This window comes from Halyomorpha halys, unplaced genomic scaffold, assembly GCF_000696795.3.
Source record: "Halyomorpha halys isolate HHAL.00 unplaced genomic scaffold, Hhal_1.1 Scaffold335.1, whole genome shotgun sequence".
Taxonomy (NCBI): domain Eukaryota; kingdom Metazoa; phylum Arthropoda; class Insecta; order Hemiptera; family Pentatomidae; genus Halyomorpha; species Halyomorpha halys.
In genome coordinates, this window is record NW_027113632.1 from 74,713 (window position 1) to 97,081 (window position 22,369).

Below are 22,369 nucleotides of genomic sequence, written 5' to 3' on the forward strand. Positions count from 1 at the left end.
GCTCTTTTTATGTTCCATTATTTTACTTTCGTTTTATCAATTGAAATGATGATCGATGAATCAGTATGAAGAATCTTAATTAGTCAAGTTAACAATGTTTTTCATATAAAAAGTTCCAGCAAATTACACTATAACTATCAACAAATATTAAAACCTTTTTTTTAGCTAAAAAACAACAAACATATAACTATCATATGGTAAGAGGTTACAAATGGGTCTGCTGCTAAAACGAATATAAAATAATGAGTTATAAATAAAAATGGGTTTAAAGTGATATTAACATGTTGATAATAATTTTGGCAGTGGCAAACCCATTTCAAAGAGTCTCTTCGCTCACATAAACTATTGCGGCTGAAAACATTCATATATTTCCCGTACATTAGATGTTTTAATAAAGTTGGTTAAGACTATTTGGATAGTTTTTATTATTATTATTCTGGATTTTCTCTATAGGAAGTCTGATGGGTCAATTCATAAAAAATTGTTTGAGGTTAATAACTTCCAGTTGAATGAAATTTGTATAACATGGTACAACGTTTCGGGACCACTGTCCCATATTCACGTACTTTAAACCTTATAATTTCATATAGGAAATCATGTTATAATATGTAAGTTATAGAACTTATAATATATAAGTTATAGTAGAAAAGAGAGAACAGTGTGACATGATTTCCTATATGAAAATTATGAAGTTTAAAGTACATGAATATGGGACAGTGGTCCCGAAACGTTGTACCAGGTAAGATAATTGAATACAAATTTCATTCAACTGGAAGTTATTAACCTCAAAACTTTTTTTATGAATTATTATTATTATTATTATTTATTAAATAAAACCACAAATTTTATCCAATACTGTCTCAACACTTTATTTCTTACTAGTCCAGCGTTTCGGCTATTCCAGCCATCTTCAAGGACATCTTTAATACAAAATCTCCTCCTCACATTAATTTATAATCTTTACTGCAGGCTATTCTGCCCAGGTCATTTTCTTCATTTTAATTTCAAACCTATTTATTTAAATTTTAAAACCATTAACTTTTATTTCTCTCTATAAAATTATCAACAATATAAAATACACCACCATATAACAAACTATACAAACTAGATAAATAGTTTGTTATATGGTGGTGTATTTTATATTGTTGATAATTTTATAGAGAGAAATAAAAGTTAATGGTTTTAAAATTTAAATAAATAGGTTTGAAATTAAAATGAAGAAAATGACCTGGGCAGAATAGCCTGCAATAAAGATTATAAATTAATGTGAGGAGGATATTTTGTATTAAAGATGTCCTTGAAGATGGCTGAAATAGCCGAAACGTTGGACTAGTAAGAAATAAAGTGTTGAGACAGTATTGGATACAATTTGTGGTTTTATTTAATAAATAATTACCTTGTCTCAAAAAATTTTGAAATAACATTATTTAATTATTATTATTATTATTAAAACTACCTGTCTCAAACAAGATAATAAAAATATAAATAAAGAACTAATTCTTTTAAAATTTTTTGAGGTTAATCACTTCCATCTTTGAATGAATTATTTATTCATGACATTGTACAACTGAAAATTTTTTAAAAGAATTGACTCTCCAGACTTCCTAGAGAGATAATCCAGAAAGATCTAATAATTTAATTAACTAACAAATTAATTAGTAATGAGGTGGTAAATTAGTAATATTGAGGCAATAGTAAATGTTATGATATAATATGTTTATGATAAGATTCACTTTTGCTTCAATATTATTAATTTACCAGCTCATTGTTATTAATTATTTTCTTAGTTATTATATTTCCTTAGCTAATTAAATAATCATATTTTTCAATAATATATACTTTGATGTATTATCAGTTCACTACTATTCATTATGTTATTTAATAATTTTAATTTTTATATTAATCCTCCTAACTATTTATATTAATTAATGTTTAAATAAATAAAATTGTATCCATTTTAGTCTTAAAACATTTGTTATTTCTTTTTAAGTCCGACGTTTTGGCCAAATCGGCCATTCTCAACTACAATACAAAATACAATTTTAGAACGAAATCATTTTAAAAAACAACTTGACGCAGGCTATTATGCCCGAGTCATTTATATCAGTCCAAAAATTACCCTAATTTGTCAATTTTTTGTTTGTTAATATTTATCAAGATTGACTGTGATAAAAAAAATTTAATTTTTAATTTAATGTATTGACTAGGAAAATTAGGCCGATTTGGCCGAAACGTTTGACTTATAAACGAATATAAAATGTTTTGAGACTAAAATGGATAACATTTTATTTATTTAAAGATTAATTAATTTAAATAATTAAATAAAATAATTAGGAGGAATAAGATAAAAATTAAAATTATTAAATAACATAATGAATAGTAGTGAACTGATAATACATCAAAGTATATATTATTGAAAAAAAAAATGCTAATTTAATTAGCTAAGGAGACATAATAATTAAGAAATTAATTAATAACAATGAGCTGGTAAATTAATAATATTGAAGCAAAAGTGAATCTCATCATAAACATATTATATCATAACATTTACTATTGCCTCAATATTACTAATTTACCACCTCATTACTAATTAATTGTAAAGTTTGTCTTATAAAGGAATATAGAATGTTTTGAGACTAAAATAGATAATATTTTATTAATTTAAACATTATTAACTAGTCTCAAGAGACTGTGAATATTATAAATAAATTAATTAATTTATATTCAATGTTTGTGCCTAACTTGCCATCCTCATGAACAATCTTATATATAAATTTACACATCATATCCACCAATTAAAAACTATTTGCAGGCTATTCTGCCCAGGTCAATAACTTAAGTTGAATCAACTTAAGTCACTTTTCCATTAAATTTTAAAACTTTTAATTATAAATTAACTTAACACTATTATAGGGACGCCCGTAGTTCAGTGGTTAAGACACAGTCTCACCAATTTGATTGGCGGTGCCAGTTTGGATCCGGCCTGGGGCGTCGACTCTTTTCATTGAGTGGCGGTCCCACAAAATGAAAAACTTTGACCCCCAACCATGGTTATAGGCAGTATAGGACTCCCATGGGAGTCTTGGCTGAAAACAAAACACTATTATAACTCACTTATCTAACAATCTTAAAACATTGCGTTTTAGTGTTAAAATTTAATAGAAAAGTGAGAAAATAGGTCGAGTTCTCTAAATTAATTGACCTGGTCAGAATAGTCTGGAAAAAGTTTTTAATTTGGTGGATATGAGGTGTAAATTTATATTTAAGATTGTTGAGGATGGTCAAGTTGGCCGAAATGTTAGACATTAAAAATAATAAGGAAATTTTGAGACCTGCTTAGATACAAATTATTTTATTTAAACAATTAAATTAGTCTCGAAGAAGTGAGAATATTGTATATATTTTATTTAAGTTTTTGATAGTTCGGATACCTTCAATTTATTTATTTTTTATATCACTCTTTCACTTTCTCATTGACTCTTCTTTTTTTTTTTTTTGTATCTTTTATTTTTAGCCCTGACGAAGAAGCCACATTGTGGGTTGAAATGTCGGCAAATGAATAAATGGTTAAAAAATATTTTTTGTTCCTTCTTAACCGCAGCCCTGACCGTCTCCTTCATATTCACTTATGGTGAATCATTTATGTATTTAATTGATGTATTCAGTTATATTTTTCAATTTTTAATAGTATTTATGAAGTTATACTTCATTGAAATCTGTTCTAGTCATGTTTTCTTCATCCGTTTATGACATCCTTATTCTTCTGAAGAATATCTAAGGATTGATTACGAGCATTTGGTATCGAAGGTATTAATTTAATCCTTTAGGGTTTTTACACTTTCATGCTTCTATTTTGTTTAAAATAATTTTGATTTCATTTAATATCACTTTTACTTCTTTAGACGTTTCTATAATTTCTGCTTCCACTTGCATCTGTAGTTTTGATGTTTATTGTGCTCACATTTGTATTGATTTATCTGTGTTATATACGTAACATTATTTTTTTTTTTCATAAGTGATTTTATATATATTTTCATTTTTCATGTGAGAAATAAGTTTTTTTTTAATAATTTTTCAAAAGTCTCTGGATATTTGAAGTTTCGGTTCTAACCCAGTGGGTTACACTGTTTAAAAGACTTAGTTTTAAATTATAATTATGGAAAATGTTCTAAACATATTTATAAATAACAAGCAATGAACACAGAGTTCATTAGATATTGATTTTTTAATATATATATATATATTTGTATTACTTATACCCTTTTGATCTCTGTTTTTCTCAGTGTCTGTGTGTATTATGATTTATATTAAGTTTTGAATCTATGTCGTTTTTTTAATTTTTATTATTAGCATGGACTGTTTAATGTGGTACATTGGATTTCGGTGTTATTATTGGTCATTAATTTTATTGTTTTTAGAATTATATAATTATTGTGTTTCAAAACTACACATATTATAATTTCTAACATTTGACTGCACTATCTTATTGTCACTGATGCATAATTAATTTTTTTTTTACATGTAAAAACTTTTTTTTTTTTACTATTTTAGGTAAATAAACAAAGGTAGAATTTTGAGATGTATTGACTAATGATTTGCACAGATCATGTAACGATGTTGTAATTTGTTTAAATGTTGTATATGTTTATTTTATTTTTTAAATTTATCTATTTAAGAAAAAAAATTTTAATGATGAAATATTTATATCTAAAAATGTTCTGTCCGAATTTCAAAAAAATCTACAAAAGGTATATTTAAAAAAGATTTAATTCAATATATATTCTCCGTGGTGTTGCATTATTATCAACCAATATTAGGGTATCTTGTCAAAGTGAGACGTGCAAAAAATTTCCAGCCTTCATCAGGGATAAGGTCAAAAACAAGATAACAACCATAATGATTAAGTGAAAGTACAAAATAACATAAGAAGATAACAGATACTATTGGTACATAAGTAGTATTTAAAAATGCATAGTGTAATATTTACTTCAGTCTGTACGTTGCATACAAGCATTTCTGCTAACGTAGGAGGAAAAACTTTATTAAAATACAAAGTTGTGCTGGCCAAATATATTGGGTTGGTAGTCAGTCACACAGCATACTTATTTTAGTCTAATCAGATAATAAATGCCTTACGAACCCGAAGGTTCGATGCCGATACCACCAAATGCTCCCATCTATATTTCGGTCTACCCCTCGGCAGACATTTACCCGTTAGTTTAGTGTTTATTAACATTTTAGGGATCTGCTGATTACTAAGCCCTACAACCTTACACGCCCATCTTATACGCAGCAATGCTATAACTTGAATTATATTTACCGGATGTAGGTCCCTTAATTCATCATTGTGTAATCTTCTAAATTCTCCCGTTAATTCATCCTTTTTTGGTCCGAATATTTGACGTAATACTTTATTTTCGAAAACCTTAAGATGCTGTTCATCCCTTAGTGTAAGAGGCCACATCTCACATCCATAAAGAACAGTGAGAAGGATAATAGTTTTGTAAATTCTAATTTTTAAGTTTTTCGATAGAAGGTGCAAGCTAAGTAGTTTCGAAATTGAAAAATAACAAGCATTTCCCGCCTTCAACCTAGCTTTTATTTCCTCATCAATTTTGTTTTTTCTAGTTACCGTAGAACCTAAATACTTCTACCTATCTACCAGTTCAAACGTATTTACTCCTATATCACAGAAATTGCTCGCTTTTTTACTGCTGACCATGTATTTTGTTTTATCCTCATTAATTCAAGACCTAGTTCCTTACTGGAGTTTATCAGCGTGGTTGTATTTAGTTCTACTAGCCAGGTATACAATAATAATTATAAACATTAGTAATATATAACACAAGAACATGACTTTTTCTTTTCTTTTTTTGTTTCATCTCTTTGGTTCTTTTATCTCTCCCCCCCTTTTTTTTTTTTTCTTTTTTCTCTTTTTCATGATTTTTTTTCTCCTTCTTTTCAATCCTTTCCCCTTTCTCTCATTTTTTCTCTTTTCCTTCCCTTCTTTTTCCCTTTCATATTTTGGTTGCAACCTAATGTACCTTTAATAGAATAATGGATAAAATAGTGATAGAGATTTGAGAAGATATATGAAAGATACTTGAGTAACAAATATAAATTTAAAAAAATTCAACAAACTATGTTAAAATATAATTGAAATAATTCACAATTGGCCCACCGCACTAGTTGTACTTCATTGTAGACCTAGCTCCAGAGGGTATGTTTCTTTTATTCTTTTCTACCATATTTCCTCTCTTTCATTATTCTTTCTCACTCCCCCACTTTATCAGTTATGTTCACAACATCTAATTACTGTTTTTTAATTACTTACTACTCTTAGCTTATATAACTTTATATCTACTTCCTTAATTTTTTTATTCTATTAAGATTTTTGATTAATTACATATACATTTTTTCTTTATATTTCTTATATTACTTCAATTTTAAAGAACTTCCAATTTTTATATGTATTTATTTAGTTGATTTTCATATCTATATTATTTTCTTTTTTCATTCTTAATTTTAATATTACTATATTCCTTGTATATTACTATATATACAGTTTCAATAATTTTATAATATTACACTATGCATTTTCTTCAATAGTAATTATGTACCTATATTATCGGTACGCTTGGCGGTAAGATTTCAAGCTAACAGCCCTGATGAAGGCTTGAAATTCTAGCCGAAACGTTGGCACGATTAAATAAGTTACTTCAACTTATTTGTGTTTTAATTTGACCGCACCCCCATGTAAGTCATCCACGGTCAACTATCTCTCATGATTATTACCTATATTATCTGTTATCTTCTTATGTTTCTTGTTTTACTGTGATTCCATTTAATCATTATGATTGTTTTTTTGTTCTTAGACCTGAAATTCTGGCTCTAATAAATGAGTTTTTTTATTTTTTTTATTCATATGTTTCTTATTATTCTGTCCTTCCATTTATTCATTATTGTTATTATCTTGTATTTGTTATTAGCCCTGATGAAGGCTTGAAAATATGACCAAAACAGTGGCACTAATAATTAACTTTTTACTTATTTGTGATCTTCTCTGACTGTACCCAAAATCATCTTCTGATACAGAATCCACGCTCAACTATCAACACATCTACGAAGAAGTCTTTTATTGCTGACTCTGTATAACATGATTTATTTTCATTTCATTTATTCTACCTTTAATTTTTGTTTTAAAAATAATTTTTTGGAACTGGCTTACAAGTCATCTGGATATTATATAAGCTTCTGCATCTAAGATGAGTTTGCCTGTGGGTAAAGGGAGGGACGAGATGCCCAGTGGCTAATGTTCAAACCACCTACCTATACCCCCCATTCTTCTCTCCACTAAGTCTGTTCCAATAACCACTCCTAACTGCTCTGTAAAGTTCTGGGCCCTGTTTCATAATAAAGTACAAACTAATACTATTAGTCTTGTCAATTTAACTTAATACAATTACACTGACTTGTACAATAGTAACTTGTACTTTAGTACTTTTTAACTCCTGTAATACCACTAATAGTCCTCCCTATTATGGAAAAAAACAAGTATTAATGTAATTTCAACGTTATTTCTATACTTGTATTTTGAACTAATACTATTAGCTTTCATTATGAAACAGGGCCCAAGATAGACAAAAGTGGTTTTTGAAACAGACTTACTCAATTGACTGACTAATTTTCCTCAACCTACTTTTCTATTGACAGATTGAAATTCTTTATATCAGTTTTTCAAAACTATTTTTCATTAATATCACAAAATTGTAAGTTTACCATGTCAAGTAAACTGGATAGAGGGAAAACTATACACTTTCAAACCAAAGAAAAAATTATGAACATATTTGAATGGTCCAATCGATGTTTCCTCTGTTGAATGAAAAGCCATAAATGACTGCATTTATCATAAGTTAATCTCATTCTGAGATCAAATATACTGAATTTTAAAACATTAAAATTGAGAAAATTGTTGCACTATTTCGCCATAAATTTAAACTTAAAAAGAGGCATTTTTTTTTTAAAATAATGATTATCAAATCTCAAAAAAGTCTTTTGGAATATACTGCATTCTTAAATAGCAAGTTAGAACAGATTTATCAATATATTTGTCTACAAAAGGTAAAGGATAACATAAAGAAATGAGTAATCTTCTGTATCCGTAACTTAGAAGACTGAGAATATGGGGGGATTAATGTGTTCCAAGTACCTATCTAGTCTCAAACTGGTTGGGCGTTACCAAGTTCCGGACTGCCTCTTGGTTTGTTCCCGGTAGGAGGGGTTTGTCAAGGTGTGGAGAGGAAAAGGAGCTGTGGTGGGGGTGCCTGAGTTCCCTCCCTACTGGCAAACTCATCTTAGATACACTATATCTGTGTACATTAAACCAGAATGATAAATAAGTAAATGTGTATATTGTTTCTTATTGATTTTTTGCAATTCCGTCATGTATAAAGAGTAAAAAGTAGGATTATGTGTGCCATGTTTTCTGCCATATCACATATTGTAATTTAACGAATTTTAAAACTCAATAATTTTTTGTATAAAGAAAAGTTTTAAACTTTATTTTACATCCATTGTGCTTACTGTGCTCTCTTTTGCCATGTGACAACATTAAAAAATATTTATATAAAACATCAATCTATTTTTTATTTATTTTTTTTTTTTTATAAAAGAAAGATGGTTTGTTTGCAGTCAAAATATAACTCAAATAGTAAACAAAAATATTTATTATGACCTGGTGTTTCACCCCACTTTTCAGATCTTCGTCAGTCTAATAAAAAAATAAGTAAAAATACAAAAAACTAAAAATACGTTAATAGTATAAGAGTTGTTTGTATTTTTTTTTAACCCTTATAAAACCTGCATAGCAGGGTGAAACATTGGCCCATAATAAGTAGCTTTATTACTATTTAAGCTACTTTTTGATAGAGATAGGCAAAAATTATCTATAGCTAAAGTTGCCATGGATACGACCCTTATTGTTAGCTAAAATTGCCATGGATACGACCCTTATTGTTAGCTAAAGTTGCCATGGATACGACCCTTATTCATGAATGAACCATTGATAAATAAATATCGTATCCATGGCAATTTTAGCTGTTCATAGTTGCCCAACTCTGCTTTTTGACTGCACACAGACTATCCTACCTTTTATATATTAGACATGGTCAATCCAATGATCTTCAAATAATTAATTTTTTTCTATTTTTTCATTTATGCAAATTTTAATAACATAATTTTATTTTAAACATTATTTATGATATATTTTGTGAATAATTGGCATGTTTTCATTTTAGGCAGGAAAATCCTTGGCTAATTGGAGTTTTTCTCAGCTTGAGCTGTTTAAAAATAAAACAGTTATCGAACTTGGCTGTGGATCCGGACTGACAGGTCTCGTTATTTTAAACGCTAAACTACTGCCGAAGAAATACATATTCACTGATTGTCACCCATTGGTTCTCGACCAGCTTAAACATAATCTCAACATTAACATATCTGGAAAAGACTGGCCTCGTTTGGCGGATAAGACTGTTGTCGATGTCGTCGAGTTCAACTGGGAAGAGACATTGAATACGAATTTAGAGAACTTTAAAGAAGCTGATCTAATTATCGGTGCAGGTTAGTGTCTAATTATTATTTGGATCTTAAAACTTAAATAATTAAATCGATAATCGTAAAATGGAACAGTTAAGAAGGAAAAAATCTCTTATTCCTACAAATAGCAGAAGGAGACCAGGTAGACTTTATAAAACACCTAAAAGTAAAACTGAACCCGTTGAAAGTAAATATTTTAATATTGAGACAAAGCATAAAGAAAAATGGATACCGCCTCGTTCTCCTTATTGTCTAATTCAGGAGGATTTGTATTCTGATCCCTGGCAGCTATTAATAGCAACAATATTTCTCACTAAGACGGCTGCCTCTAAAGCTATTCCTCAAGTTCATAAATTTCTCACCAAGTGGTCGACACCAGAAAGTGTCATCGATGCAGACTACGATGAGATTCTAGCTTTCCTCGCCCCTCTTGGTCTGGGAAATACGAGAACAGAAGCGATATTGAGGTTCTCTCATGAATATTTGGAGACAAATTGGAAATATCCCATCGAATTGTTCGGAATCGGAAAATACGGGAACGATTCATACAGAATATTTTGTATTAATGAATGGCGTGATGTAAGACCTGATGATATTCCTTTAACAATGTATCGAAATTGGCTTATCGAAAATGAAAAGCAATTAGGACTCAAATGAAAATATACTTAAGTTAAATTGTCTGTTTTTTTAAGTTCCTTTATGTTTATATAATTTGAAGTCTTTTTTTTTGGGATTTAAGCTGAAATACTTCATAAATCCGAAATAATCAACAATACAATTTAAATAATTTAAGAGAATATACTTCATTCTATAGAGATCTTATATAATTTTATCAGACTTCAACAATGTTTTCCAGATGTCTCTAGGATGAATCATTCATTTTTATTATTTTAAAATGGTATAAAGATTTTCCGGAGTTATGAAATATCAAAGCTTTAGTGATGATTTAGTTTTATTATTAAATTTGAAAATTTAATTATATATGATTTTAAATCAGATTTATCATTAATCTTCTTGATTAGTTTCAATATAACTGGTCTATCACTTTTTTTTATATGTGGTTATTCATTTTTTTTTGTGAAAGTAAAAAATAACCATTACTTCTTTAAAAAGTTCAATATATTATATTTTATTACTATTCAGTATTTTAATTGTTAAATAATTAGGATTTCTATCAAAATGATTATGTTTATATAGTTTTATTAGTATTAGTTTAAGAGGCATGTACTAGAACTTGAAACGTAATGGCAATCAGTTCTGTTTACTTTTCTATTATTAAGATATTCTGTCTTAATTTTATTCTGTTGGTGTTGACATTTTTTATTTTATTGTTAGTTTGAATGTCCAGTCTTTTCTCTGGTGTATTACATTCATTGTATTTGTTCTAAAATAATCTTGTTAAATAAAAGTTTTTCAAAGTTTATTTTTTATTGAAACAAATGAAGAGTCCATAAGAAGAATGATTTTAGTCACAAAAAAAAAAAAAAACGGAAAAAATTGAAGTTTAATATATTATATGGAATTTGGTGCGGGTGCGATCAAATTAAACTCAAATAGTAAATTGATGTACTATTTTTATTTGAGCCCCACATTGCGGGGCTTTAAAAAAACACATATTCGTCATATTGTAAACACGTCATTCTGTATATTGTCTTTCTTAATCACTTACATTTATTGTATCTCATTATTTTAACTTTATTTCTTCTTTGTTTTTCTATCCATGTAAATTTTAATTTTTTTTTATTTTATAATTTTTAAAATATTTCTTCTCCCCTCTATTATGTACATTATCATTTATTGTTTACCTAATTTTAATATTTTTTACACTGTTTACTTTAAAATAATTTTCCAATGTGACGTCCTTAACTGCCATCCCCACTCCTCCCAATACAAACGGTTCACACTTGACTTTTAGTTCTGTCAAAACAGGTATGAATTCTGTCTCGTTCATTTTCATTTGATTTTATTCTTATCCCTTTTCATCTCTTAATTTTTACTTTCTTTAATATTTCTTTTCTTTATCTGTAACTATTAACGTTTTCATTTATTGTTTATAACCTTTAATTTTTACGTTTCATTGTATACCCTTGTTATTTTCCACTTTTTTTTTTTGTACTTATGTTAAGTGTTTGTATCTTTTTTAGCCCTGCAACTTGGGGTGAAACGGCTCAAATAAAAATAGTACACCAATTTACTATTTGAGTTTAATTTGACCGCACCCGGACCATATTCCATTTATTGATACACATGGTCAATTAGCAATCTTCCTTTAATATTTTATTTTGAATTACATAACATAATTTCACAATTTGATCATTACAAAAAATTTCTTTTCAACTATTAAAAATTGTGGACATAAATCATTCATTCCCCCAAAAATAACTGAAAAAAAAATTTGTTGATGATTAATTAGTTCTGACCATTTTTGGGAAAAAATTAGCTATTAGTTTAAACTATTGTCATGGATACAATATTTATTTATTAATGGTTCATTCATGAATAAGGGTCGTATCCATGGCAACTTTAGCTATTAGTTTCAACAATAGCTAATTTTTGCCCAACAATAGTTCTGACTCCAATTGAAGATGAGAGGTACTCTGTATCTGAAAGCATTGACAATGCGTGTTCACATAGGTTAGGTTGCTGGTTAGAAGATAAATTGACAAAATGAGTTTTATGGGAACTAACCATAAATCCTTGTAGGACAGAAGCTTCAATACGTAGAGAAATAGTCTACAATCATGAAGGGGGTGGTAATTCCTAAAGGAACTAGCTGTAGGTCCTTACGACAGGAAGAAAAGATACAGAAAGGAGGAGGTATCCAGAGAAGGCAGAGAGAAATGAAAGTCAAATATACATTTCCTGAAATAGCACTGAAATGTACTGATACATTACTTGTGTCATTACTCATTGCCTCTTAAGGAGAAGAATTCCTTGAAGGAGATATTCACAATTAGGCTTACAAATTTTATGCTTAGTCAACTCTATGGGCTATTAATGGCATCAAGAGATGCTAGGTATAAGACGTTAGGTTTCAGCAAGTCAAAAGATTCTATTTTAATCTTTATTGATTCAAATAGTTCATTTAGGAATATTACAATATATAACATGGTTATTAATTGGCACAATCAAAGTATTTATAAGAAATTAACATTTCAACATACAATAGGGGTATTCATGATCTTTAGTTTAACATGTTAAAGCGTATTAAATGGAAAAAGTTATGTTAAATGGAGAAATTTTTCCTTCTTTTACCATCCTAAAACGATATAACATGTAACATGGCTGAGAGTCTGTTACTAGGTCTGTTATATGAAGAATGACGTCACGAAGCAGACCAGCTGAGCTTGTTACCGTTTTATTTGTTGTCGTGTTAGGTTACCTATTCATAGTTTGTGTTTTTTTTTTCTTTCGTCTTGTGTTTTGGACTTTTTAAAAAAGACAATCAGTAGCCAAATTTTTACACTTCTACTTTTCACTTACTTTAGGCATGTTGTAATAAATTACTGTAATCAAAACTTAGAAGTAAACATTAACATGAAGTTTTGGAAGGAAAGGTAGTAACCTTGTTTAGTAAAACAAGTTGCTCAGAAAATCTGCTAGGAGCTCTTATGCATTTACCATTTAACATGACTTTAAACAGGGCTGCTCACAATGCTATAATTATCACATTTAACATGGTAAAGCATTTTAGATTTAACACAATATCATGAATACCCCTTATGACTGTAGTAGTTCTTATTGTGGTAGCTAGATAGCGTCATGTCAGTTCCTAACAATCAAAAGGCAGCTTAAGCTGTCTCCAACAGATAGTAGCAAGGTCGCTAGAAGTGAAACGGAAATTATCTAAAATATAACCATAACCATTTGATACTAATCTTCATTTCTCACAAAATATCACTGAAATTTCTATTTTTACAAAAAGTGAACAGAAATTATCCTTCTCCACAGTTCCTGAAATTCATGAATCTGAATTCCAATCTTAGAAAGTTAATAAGTTTTCTATTTAAGGTTTCCGTTGTTGAATTTTATGTTGTTTTTTTTAGACACCTTAAGCTTAATCAAGTAGTGTTTGTTGTCACAAAATGTTTTTCAGGAGTCCTTGCAGTATTATTTAGTATAACGTTATAAATTCCCTAATATTTGATTTAAATAAACACCTCTGAAATTTATTTAGATGTTTTTATACATTACAGATATTGTATATGACAAAAGTTTAATTTTGTCTCTGTCATCGATTCTGGAGAAACTGTTAGACGACTCTGCTAAGCTCGCTGTGATAGCTTGTACAGTTAGGAATCAAGAAACTGTCGATACTTTCATCAGCACAATCAGTAAGAAAAACCCAACCCTAAATTATTCTTACATAAGTCAATTAAATATTTTTTTTTTTATTTGTGTTGAAAAGGTGATTTAATTTTTTAAAAAATTATAAATTTGTATTTTTCCATCCCATATCGAGGGCCAACTTGTGCCTGCTATAGAGATCAAAAGAAAAACAAGTTTAGAGTTTTATTTAGTTAAAAATATTACTTTCTTTGAAACATTAAAAAAAAAAATATATTGTTTTCCAAATTGATCATATCACATGTGGATTAAAAGTGGAATAAGGGCCACACAGGGATTCCAGATAATGAGGCAGTTGATAAAATAGCTAAATTAGCCGTTACAACAAGTCTGCCGGTAGGCAATAAGTTGCCTTACACTGATTATTATAGAATGAATAAATTGGATCAGATAGAAAACTGGCAAAAACAATATTGGGAAAACCCCACTGGGTATTTTATAAAAATATATTTCTGCATATCATTCGAAAACCGTGGTCCTCATAAGAAAACAGAGAATGAAATCATAAAAACTTAAATGAGGAGAAGATGGTTGGGGTGCGGTCAAAATAAAACACAAATAAGTTGAAGTAACTTATTTAATCGTGCCAACGTTTAGGCTTAGAACAAGATAACAACCAATGAATATAGAAAATATAAACAGAATGACATAAAGTAAATAATTTTACAGAATGGAATTAATAAAAAAAAATGATGAGAGAAGTGGAAAATAAAATGTATACGTAGGTAATTGAATAAGTAGGTAATACAACATAATTAAGGAAATAAAATAAAAATGAAGTTATATAATGCAAAGAAATATGAAAATATTAGTTATTAATAATTTAAAAATTAAAATTATGGAAAGAAAAATAAAATTGAGAGAAAGAAAATATACGTAACCATAATAATAGATAAAGAGGCAAAATATAAGTAAAGTTTAACAAAAGAAATGAATAGAAAAAAAAAATATATATTTTGAAAATAATAATAATCATAAAAACTTACATTAGAATTAGAACGAATCATAGAATTTGCAATAACTAACTGCTCAAAATAGGAGTGACTGAAATTTTTCAATCCAAAAATTGTAGCAGTAATGAGACCCTTAAACATATATATATAAAAACCCGGCACGAGAAATATTGTTCGAAGATCTAGATACAAACATAATATTTATGATAGGATATTAAAATGTAAATGCTATGCAAAAATATGTTGAATCCATAAATATTTGAAATCTATAAAAAAAATATAAGAATTGGAGAAGTTTGTCGGGGGATGCGGTCAGCAAAGAACAACATAAATAAACAAAACCATATTTATTTATTTTATGCCTGTTATCTCTTTTGTTCTAATAGCCCTGGTGAAGACCTGAAATTCAGGTCGAAACGAGGCATAAAATAAATAAATATGGTTTTGTTTATTTATGTTGTTCTTTGCTGACCGCACCCCCCCCCCCCCCGACATACTTCTCCAATCATTAATCTACGGTCAACTATCTACACCTCATTAAAAATATAAGATAATGGTCAGGGTTGCGGTAAAAAAAGAACAAATAATTTTTAACTATTTAATGTCCGATGTTTCGCCCCACTTTGCAGGGCTTCATCAGGGCTGTTTAACGTATTACTTTACATAGCCCTGCTAAGTGGGGCGAAACGTCGGACATTAAATAGTTAAAAATTATTTGTTCTTTTTTGACTGCAACCCTGACAATCTTCTTATATTTAAAGTTATACGGTTATATATAATATAAACAAAAATGTATAACAGATATAGTTATGGTATAGTATATTAGTAAATCATGTATATTTAACTTAATAAATAATAGTTTGGAGAAGTTTGTCGGGGGGTGCGGTCAGCAAAGAAAAACATAAATAAACAAAACCATATTTATTTATTTTATGCCGACATTTCGACCTGAGTTTCAGTTCTTCATCAGGGTTGTGGCGTAGAAGGTAGGCTTGCAACTGGAAGCTTTAGAATTAGATCACCCAGAAAGTATAATCCCGTAAACCCCTATACCTGTACAAACTATAAAAAACAAAATACCATAATTAAAATTATAAATATTTAAGATAAAAGGAAATAATAGCCATAAGCAAAAAGATAAAAATAATAAAAAAATAGGGGATAAATAATAAATTAAGTAATTAGATTTATAAGGATAAGTTTGCTCCTTAAAAAATAACTTGATACCATCAGAAAAAGGCTGCAAAATTCCCATATAACCTAGTTTATTAGGACCTTTACGAAGCTGAATATTACCTAAAACCTTTCGCAGTTGCAAGCCTACCTTCTACGCCACAACCCCTGAGGATGACCTGAAACTCACGTCGAAACGTCGGCATAAAATAAATAAATATGGTTTTGTTTATTTATGTTGTTCTTTGCTGACTGCACCCCCCGACAAACTTCTCCAATCATTAATCTACGGTTAACTATCTACACCTCATTAATAAATAATAGCATTAACAAAGAGATTGGGGAAACTGTCCTGCAGAGATTTCATAGAATATAGTTAACTAATTTTTGTCTGAACGGAATAAACCAATGTCACCCACATGTGGAAAAAGAAAAGAAGAACAAGTTTAGAGTTTATTTCTTTAAAAATATTCTTGGTTTGAAACATTAAAAAATTAATTTTGTTTTACAAATCACAAGTATCAAAAATTAAATATGTTAGTCTGTATTAAACCTGAAAACTTTGCAATGATTACTTGAAGTAATATGAGTCATTGACCTTAAGCTGACTCAGGTAGTTGAGAATCATTCACCTCGGAAGAGAGACCTGATCTAGGCTCTTCTTAGAGGCTGTTGTTCCCAAAATTCAGTTACATGAATAAAATGCTTTTGTGCATTGTGCTTTATGACACCTATCTTCGTAGGAGTAGTAGTTTTTATGATATTCCTTTATGAATATGAATTTTTCTTATGAAATTTTGTCCTACCAATTTATATTAGTTATTTTTATTATGAAACTACTACCCCTGCGATTAAAAGTGTTATAAATTACTTTATAGTACATTTTTTTTAAAATTATTTATTTAATGTAATTTACAACTGTACAAAATAATACAATAGGTAAATATGTAGTATGTTTCATATACACTTGAAAATCTTGGGAAGGAACCACCCATTGGTGGTACTTCAAACATTAATTTAAATTAGAAGGTCCCGTGGCCATCTTTTTTTCAGACGCCTTGGAGGATTATCAGGGATTGTTAAGGATGAAAGATTAAGAATTAATGGGTTAGGATGGTTAAGGAGTTTGGAATGAAAAGACGCATATCTGTTTTGGGTTAAATCTGCAACGAATGGGATGTTAAGGTCTTTGTGAATGAGTTTATTTGTGACGTAATAAGGAGCATCAAGGATTTTACGTAGGATTTTGGATGCGGGAAGAATTTGATGGTTCCGTGGAGCCCCAGAGCTCAATTCCATATGTCCGAATTGGTCTGATTATTGTAGTGTATACTAATTTTTTGTAGTGAATGGGAAGCTTAGAGCGTTTGTCAAGTAAGTGTTGTAGCAATCGGAATCTACGAGCAGTTTCTTGTCGTTTCAGTCTTGTGTGTGGATTCCAAGTAAGTCTCTTAAAAAACGTACATTTATGGGTTTTGGACTATGTATGGAGACAGGGTTACAATCCTTCAACGAGAGATCATAACACCAAAAATAAAAGGGAATTCTTCCTTACTAGCCCTGCCTCATAGTTGGGCTCAAGCTTATCTTTAAAATATTTACGAATAACAAGTAGAGGTTTCTTTGAAAAAAAAAAATCACTTATATCAAGCAATATTGCGAAATCGATTAAAAGTGGAAATCAACATGAGTTTATTTGAGAATTAAATAAGAATTAAAATGAAATGAAAACTTAATAAAAAATTAATTTATGCTAAAAGATTTTTTTAATGATCTAGTAGAAGTTTACTTCTATTACTCGAATTTTTCCGAAACTTACGGCAATGTATCTTTGGCGTACTCCTCTTTTGCTTTGGTTATATTTAGATTTAGCAACAAAAATTTCAAGTTTGACTACTGTATTAATATGTAATTCGAATGTTATCTGAAATTTTAAAACCCTGTATTTTAAATATTGCCTCTATAACTCCGAATGTTCAAAAGCTAATCTCTATTATATCCAAACTATTAATAGCATGATGCATAAGATTTGATTTCATGTAAAGTTTTTTAATCTAAGTACCATTTAAACTTTTTTTTTTAAATTATCACATTTTATGTTTTTAGAGGTCCTGGATGGGTGAGCATGTTGAGCCTTATTTTATTTTTCTTACCTCCTAATTTATTTATTTTTAAAAAACATACAATATACAATTGACTTAACATAAAGTTATATATACACATATATACATTAGTGGTGGGAGGGGGGGGAGAGAGGGGGCTCACAAAGAATGGGGAAGGACCAATCTGGCTAGTAGTAAATTGTAGTATGGATTGTATTGTGGAAGCGTGTGTCAGATAATGGCACAATTGAACATTGATCGTACATTGATTTAGTGTTCGCCCGCATTCTTAGCATTCTTTCATTAGATGTAATACAAGCTTGAATCTGGTTTAACTGGGCTGACTTCTATTTTGTGGTATACTCACGGAATAAATCTCAACTTTATCACTCTAGCTAGAATAGAATTATAACCTGTAAGATTATCTATCTTTCCTACCATAAATTGAAGTATATTAAAAAAAATTAATTATATTTACACAGGTATATTAAACTTTTGATTCAATAATTTCTTCTAATTGGATGGTTTTAATTATCTCTTAGTAGAATAAGTTAGATTAGTTATGTTTCTATCAATTTATGTTATTTATGAAAATCACTAATATTTATTTTTAAATTTATTTGATTTAGAATCAAAGGGGTTAGAAATAGAGCAGGACAAATCTAACTATCCGATGGTCATAGAAGCTAATTTTTCAACTCCGGTCAATATATACTTAATCAAAAAACAAAGTAAGTTTTTTTTTTTTTTTATTAATAATATTTTCTCATTTTTTAATTATTTTTACATTTCTATTACATATAGCATAAAGATGCTGCTACAAGTTTTCCAAACTATGACAAATTCCCTCATGCGCAAGTGTGTGGATGGGTTATTTGGATTGGCTGGTATAAGTTGATTTGATTTGTGACACGATAGGTGTCAGTTTTTGGGCATAAATCAAGGTTACTTGTGCTGACAAAAGAGAAAAGAAAAAAATTAAATTGAACTGAATCTTGTGAATTAGAAACCACTACCTTATAATATATATATGAGAAGTTGGTTGGAGGTGTGGTCAATGAAGAACACAAATAAGTAAAAATTTATTTATTAGTGCCAACGCCAGAATTTCAATCCTTCATGAGGGCTAAGAACATAAAACAAAATAACAACTATGATGAATAAAATGGATTAGAGAATAATTGGATAATTAGAGGCAATATAGGTACATAAATAATGTTGAAAGAAAATGTATAGTGGAAGTATTATAAGAAGATAAAGGCTACACGAGAATAACTAATATTAAAATTAAGAAATTGGAAGAAGATAGTTGACCGTATGAAGTCGATTGTAAGAAGATGGTCCGGGTGGTGGTCGATAAAGGGATCAAAATAGTAGAAGAAAACTATTTATTGTTGACTAACATTTCACTCCACTTTGAGAATGGTGAATTGAAAAAAAACATTTCAAAACAATTTTTATTTTTATAAAATATATAAAAGAGAAATAATAATAACAATATAAGTAAGTATACACGTAGGGGGACTGGAAACAAGTTACTAATAAATATAACCAGGTGTGATAAAAGTTCTAAATACAGAACTAGACTAATAAATTGTAGAATACTCATTAGAAATAGTTATAAATATGGTAAAGAGGTAGGTGTAAAAGATAAAAGATAGTTTCTTCATAAACATAAAAATTGTTGTGAAATATTTTTTTTTTTAATGTTCTGTCAATTCTATAATGTTTGTACCTTGTTTTTTCATTAAGCTCTCCAAAGTGGAGCAAAACATTGGTTAACAATAAATAGTTTTCTTCTACTATTATACCTTTATTGACCACCACCCGGACTAACTTCCTATAATAAAATTAATAAAGAGGAAAAGCCATAAAAATTAAATATTTTTCTGTTTCGTATGTTATTTTGTTGTTCATTCCTCTTTCTTAATTTTAATATTAATTATTCTCACATCGCTGTCCCAATTGTAATATGTAACAGTATAACAGCTTAAAAAATAGTTATTTTGAGATATACATGTAATCTCAGTAAGAAGGGTGAGATCTGTACAGTAAAATAAAATAAATCTAAGTAAAACAATATTTCAAGATATGACAACAATTTTGAACTTTATAGATCTTACCCTTTTTGCTAAAAGTTTGGGAACCACTGCTTTAAAGTTATAATCGTAGAAACAAAATTATGTAACTTTGTTTTATTTTATAGAATTTAGTGTTTTTTCAGAACTTGATTTATTTATTAATTTCTTTTTACCTCTATTGTAATCCTGTGAGCCTATTAATCAAGGTTCTATTATATTTGTGTTATTATTATTTTATATATATATATTATTGAATATTGTGGCCTCTTTCCTTCTATTTTTATTAAAAACAGTTCAATTATTGTTTCAGGACTTATAGGCTAATATTATTCATCTGCCAACTTTCACCTTAATTAAAAATGGCTAAAAAAGGAGGGGACGAGAATGAAGAAAAGACCGAATTGCTGGTTTTCGGCTACGCTTGTAAATTATTTCGAGATGATGAGAGAGCTCTTCTCATCGATAATGAAACTCATTTGATCCCTTGGATGGGAGATGAATCTCTCAAAATCGATAGATATGATGGAAGAGGCGCACTCTATGATTTGGCTTCCCACGAATCACAACCCGGGAGTTGGGATCACTTGAGCCCAGAAGAAATAGAAATCGAGGAACGTTGTGATAGTGAACGTTACAGATCGTTGTTTATGAATGAAGTCGAGGAAATCACTTACAAAGAAGAACAGGTAAAGAGGCAGCAACAGGACTACGGTCAGATAGCTTATGATTACGATGCTCAGATGTCAGTTGATAGTGCTGATCAGCCAGAAGTTCCGAGCAAACCCTTTGAACCTCCTCCTGGCATGGTTTTACCACCGGACTTGAAAGTGCCCGAAACAATGAAGCACAGTGCTATAATTGAAAGGACCGCTTTGTTCATCGCCCAGCAAGGTTCTCAAATGGAAATACTTATGAAATTGAAACAACAAGGAAACAAGAACTTTGATTTTCTTTCACATAATGACCCCTTGCATGAATTTTACAAACATGTTCTTTCATTAATCAAATCGGGTAGCTATGTTCCTACTTCACAGGAACATATTTTTGATGAGAATCCTGTCGATGTCAGTACCGAAGATGATTCTGATGGACACTATCTGCATCCGAGTTTAGTAACTACATTGAATCCTAAAAATGCACCCCCTCCACCTACAACAGTGCCATCTGCTGATAAATCCGCACAGCCTTCGAACGAGCCTCCACCGCTAGTTCAGAAAGTCATTGAAAAAATGATAGCTTATGTGATACGCAATGGGCCAGCATTTGAAAGGGCAATTATGAGGAAAGATGATGAAAGATTCAATTTCATTCGTACAACACATAAATATTATGCTTTTTATAGAAGTTCTTTGATGAAGAAACAAAAAATATACAACGAAGAGCTACTTCAAAAACTTCAGAAGCAAAAAGCTGCTGAAGAAAAAATTCAACAAAGCACAGAAGACCATGAAACCAAAACTTTCAAGAAAAGACCTCTACCGGTCAACTTTTCAATCAAGAAACCAAAGGAGAGTAAAGGATTGGAAGTTCCGAGTGCTTTACCCGTTGAGGAAAGTTCTGACGAAGAAGAAGAATCTTCCTCTCCTAAACAAACATCGACTCAAGGATCGTACAAGACGGAATCACATTCGGGAGAAACCTCTGACGATCCAGAATATATTAACCCCCTATCCAAACGATTAAAAAAGTCAACGGAGACAACAAAAAAACATAAACAGAAAAAAGATGCCATATTACAGAGTGAAAGGAAATTAAAAGTGGCTCAGTTTATAAAGGATTTGAAAAAAAAATCATCGTGAAAGTTTACGAACTTTAGTTTCTGTGAAATGTGATATATTCAGTTATTATTCCACCTATAATGTAAGCTGTAATATACAATATCACTTTTTAATATGGATATTGTTATTATTATTGGCTTATAAGTATAGTATCATAGTTAAATCTATAAAAGATTTGTCAGATTAAATATATATATGTCATATTGACAAGGGAACTTTGTTTTTGTAAAATAAACCAACCAATATGAAATTTGTACTATAAATATATTTTATTTTAATTTTGAGCTTGTATTTCTTTTTTTATGAACAATTCCAGACTGTATGAAATCTATATCTTTCTC

At 29.4% G+C, this 22,369-nt stretch overlaps 1 protein-coding gene across 4 annotated transcripts in view; it reads left to right on the plus strand.

Moving 5' to 3' along the window:
• LOC106681406 (splicing factor, suppressor of white-apricot homolog) overlaps positions 1–22,312 on the plus strand; it is a 28,266-nt gene extending 5,954 nt beyond the window's left edge. The window contains exons 4-7 of one of the 4 annotated variants that reach the window (XM_014421708.3): positions 9,297–9,618; positions 13,791–13,928; positions 18,799–18,900; positions 20,561–21,105. In XM_014421708.3, coding sequence (XP_014277194.1) covers positions 9,297–9,618; positions 13,791–13,928; positions 18,799–18,900; positions 20,561–20,574 — 576 coding nt within the window. In that variant the 3' untranslated portion in view covers positions 20,575–21,105. Of the gene's footprint in view, positions 1–9,296; positions 9,619–13,790; positions 13,929–18,798; positions 18,901–20,543 lie in introns of those variants that run through there. The other 3 variants (XM_014421707.2, XM_014421705.2, XM_067051027.1) reach the window with 3 other exon arrangements.
• Positions 22,313–22,369: the final 57 nt, after the last annotated feature.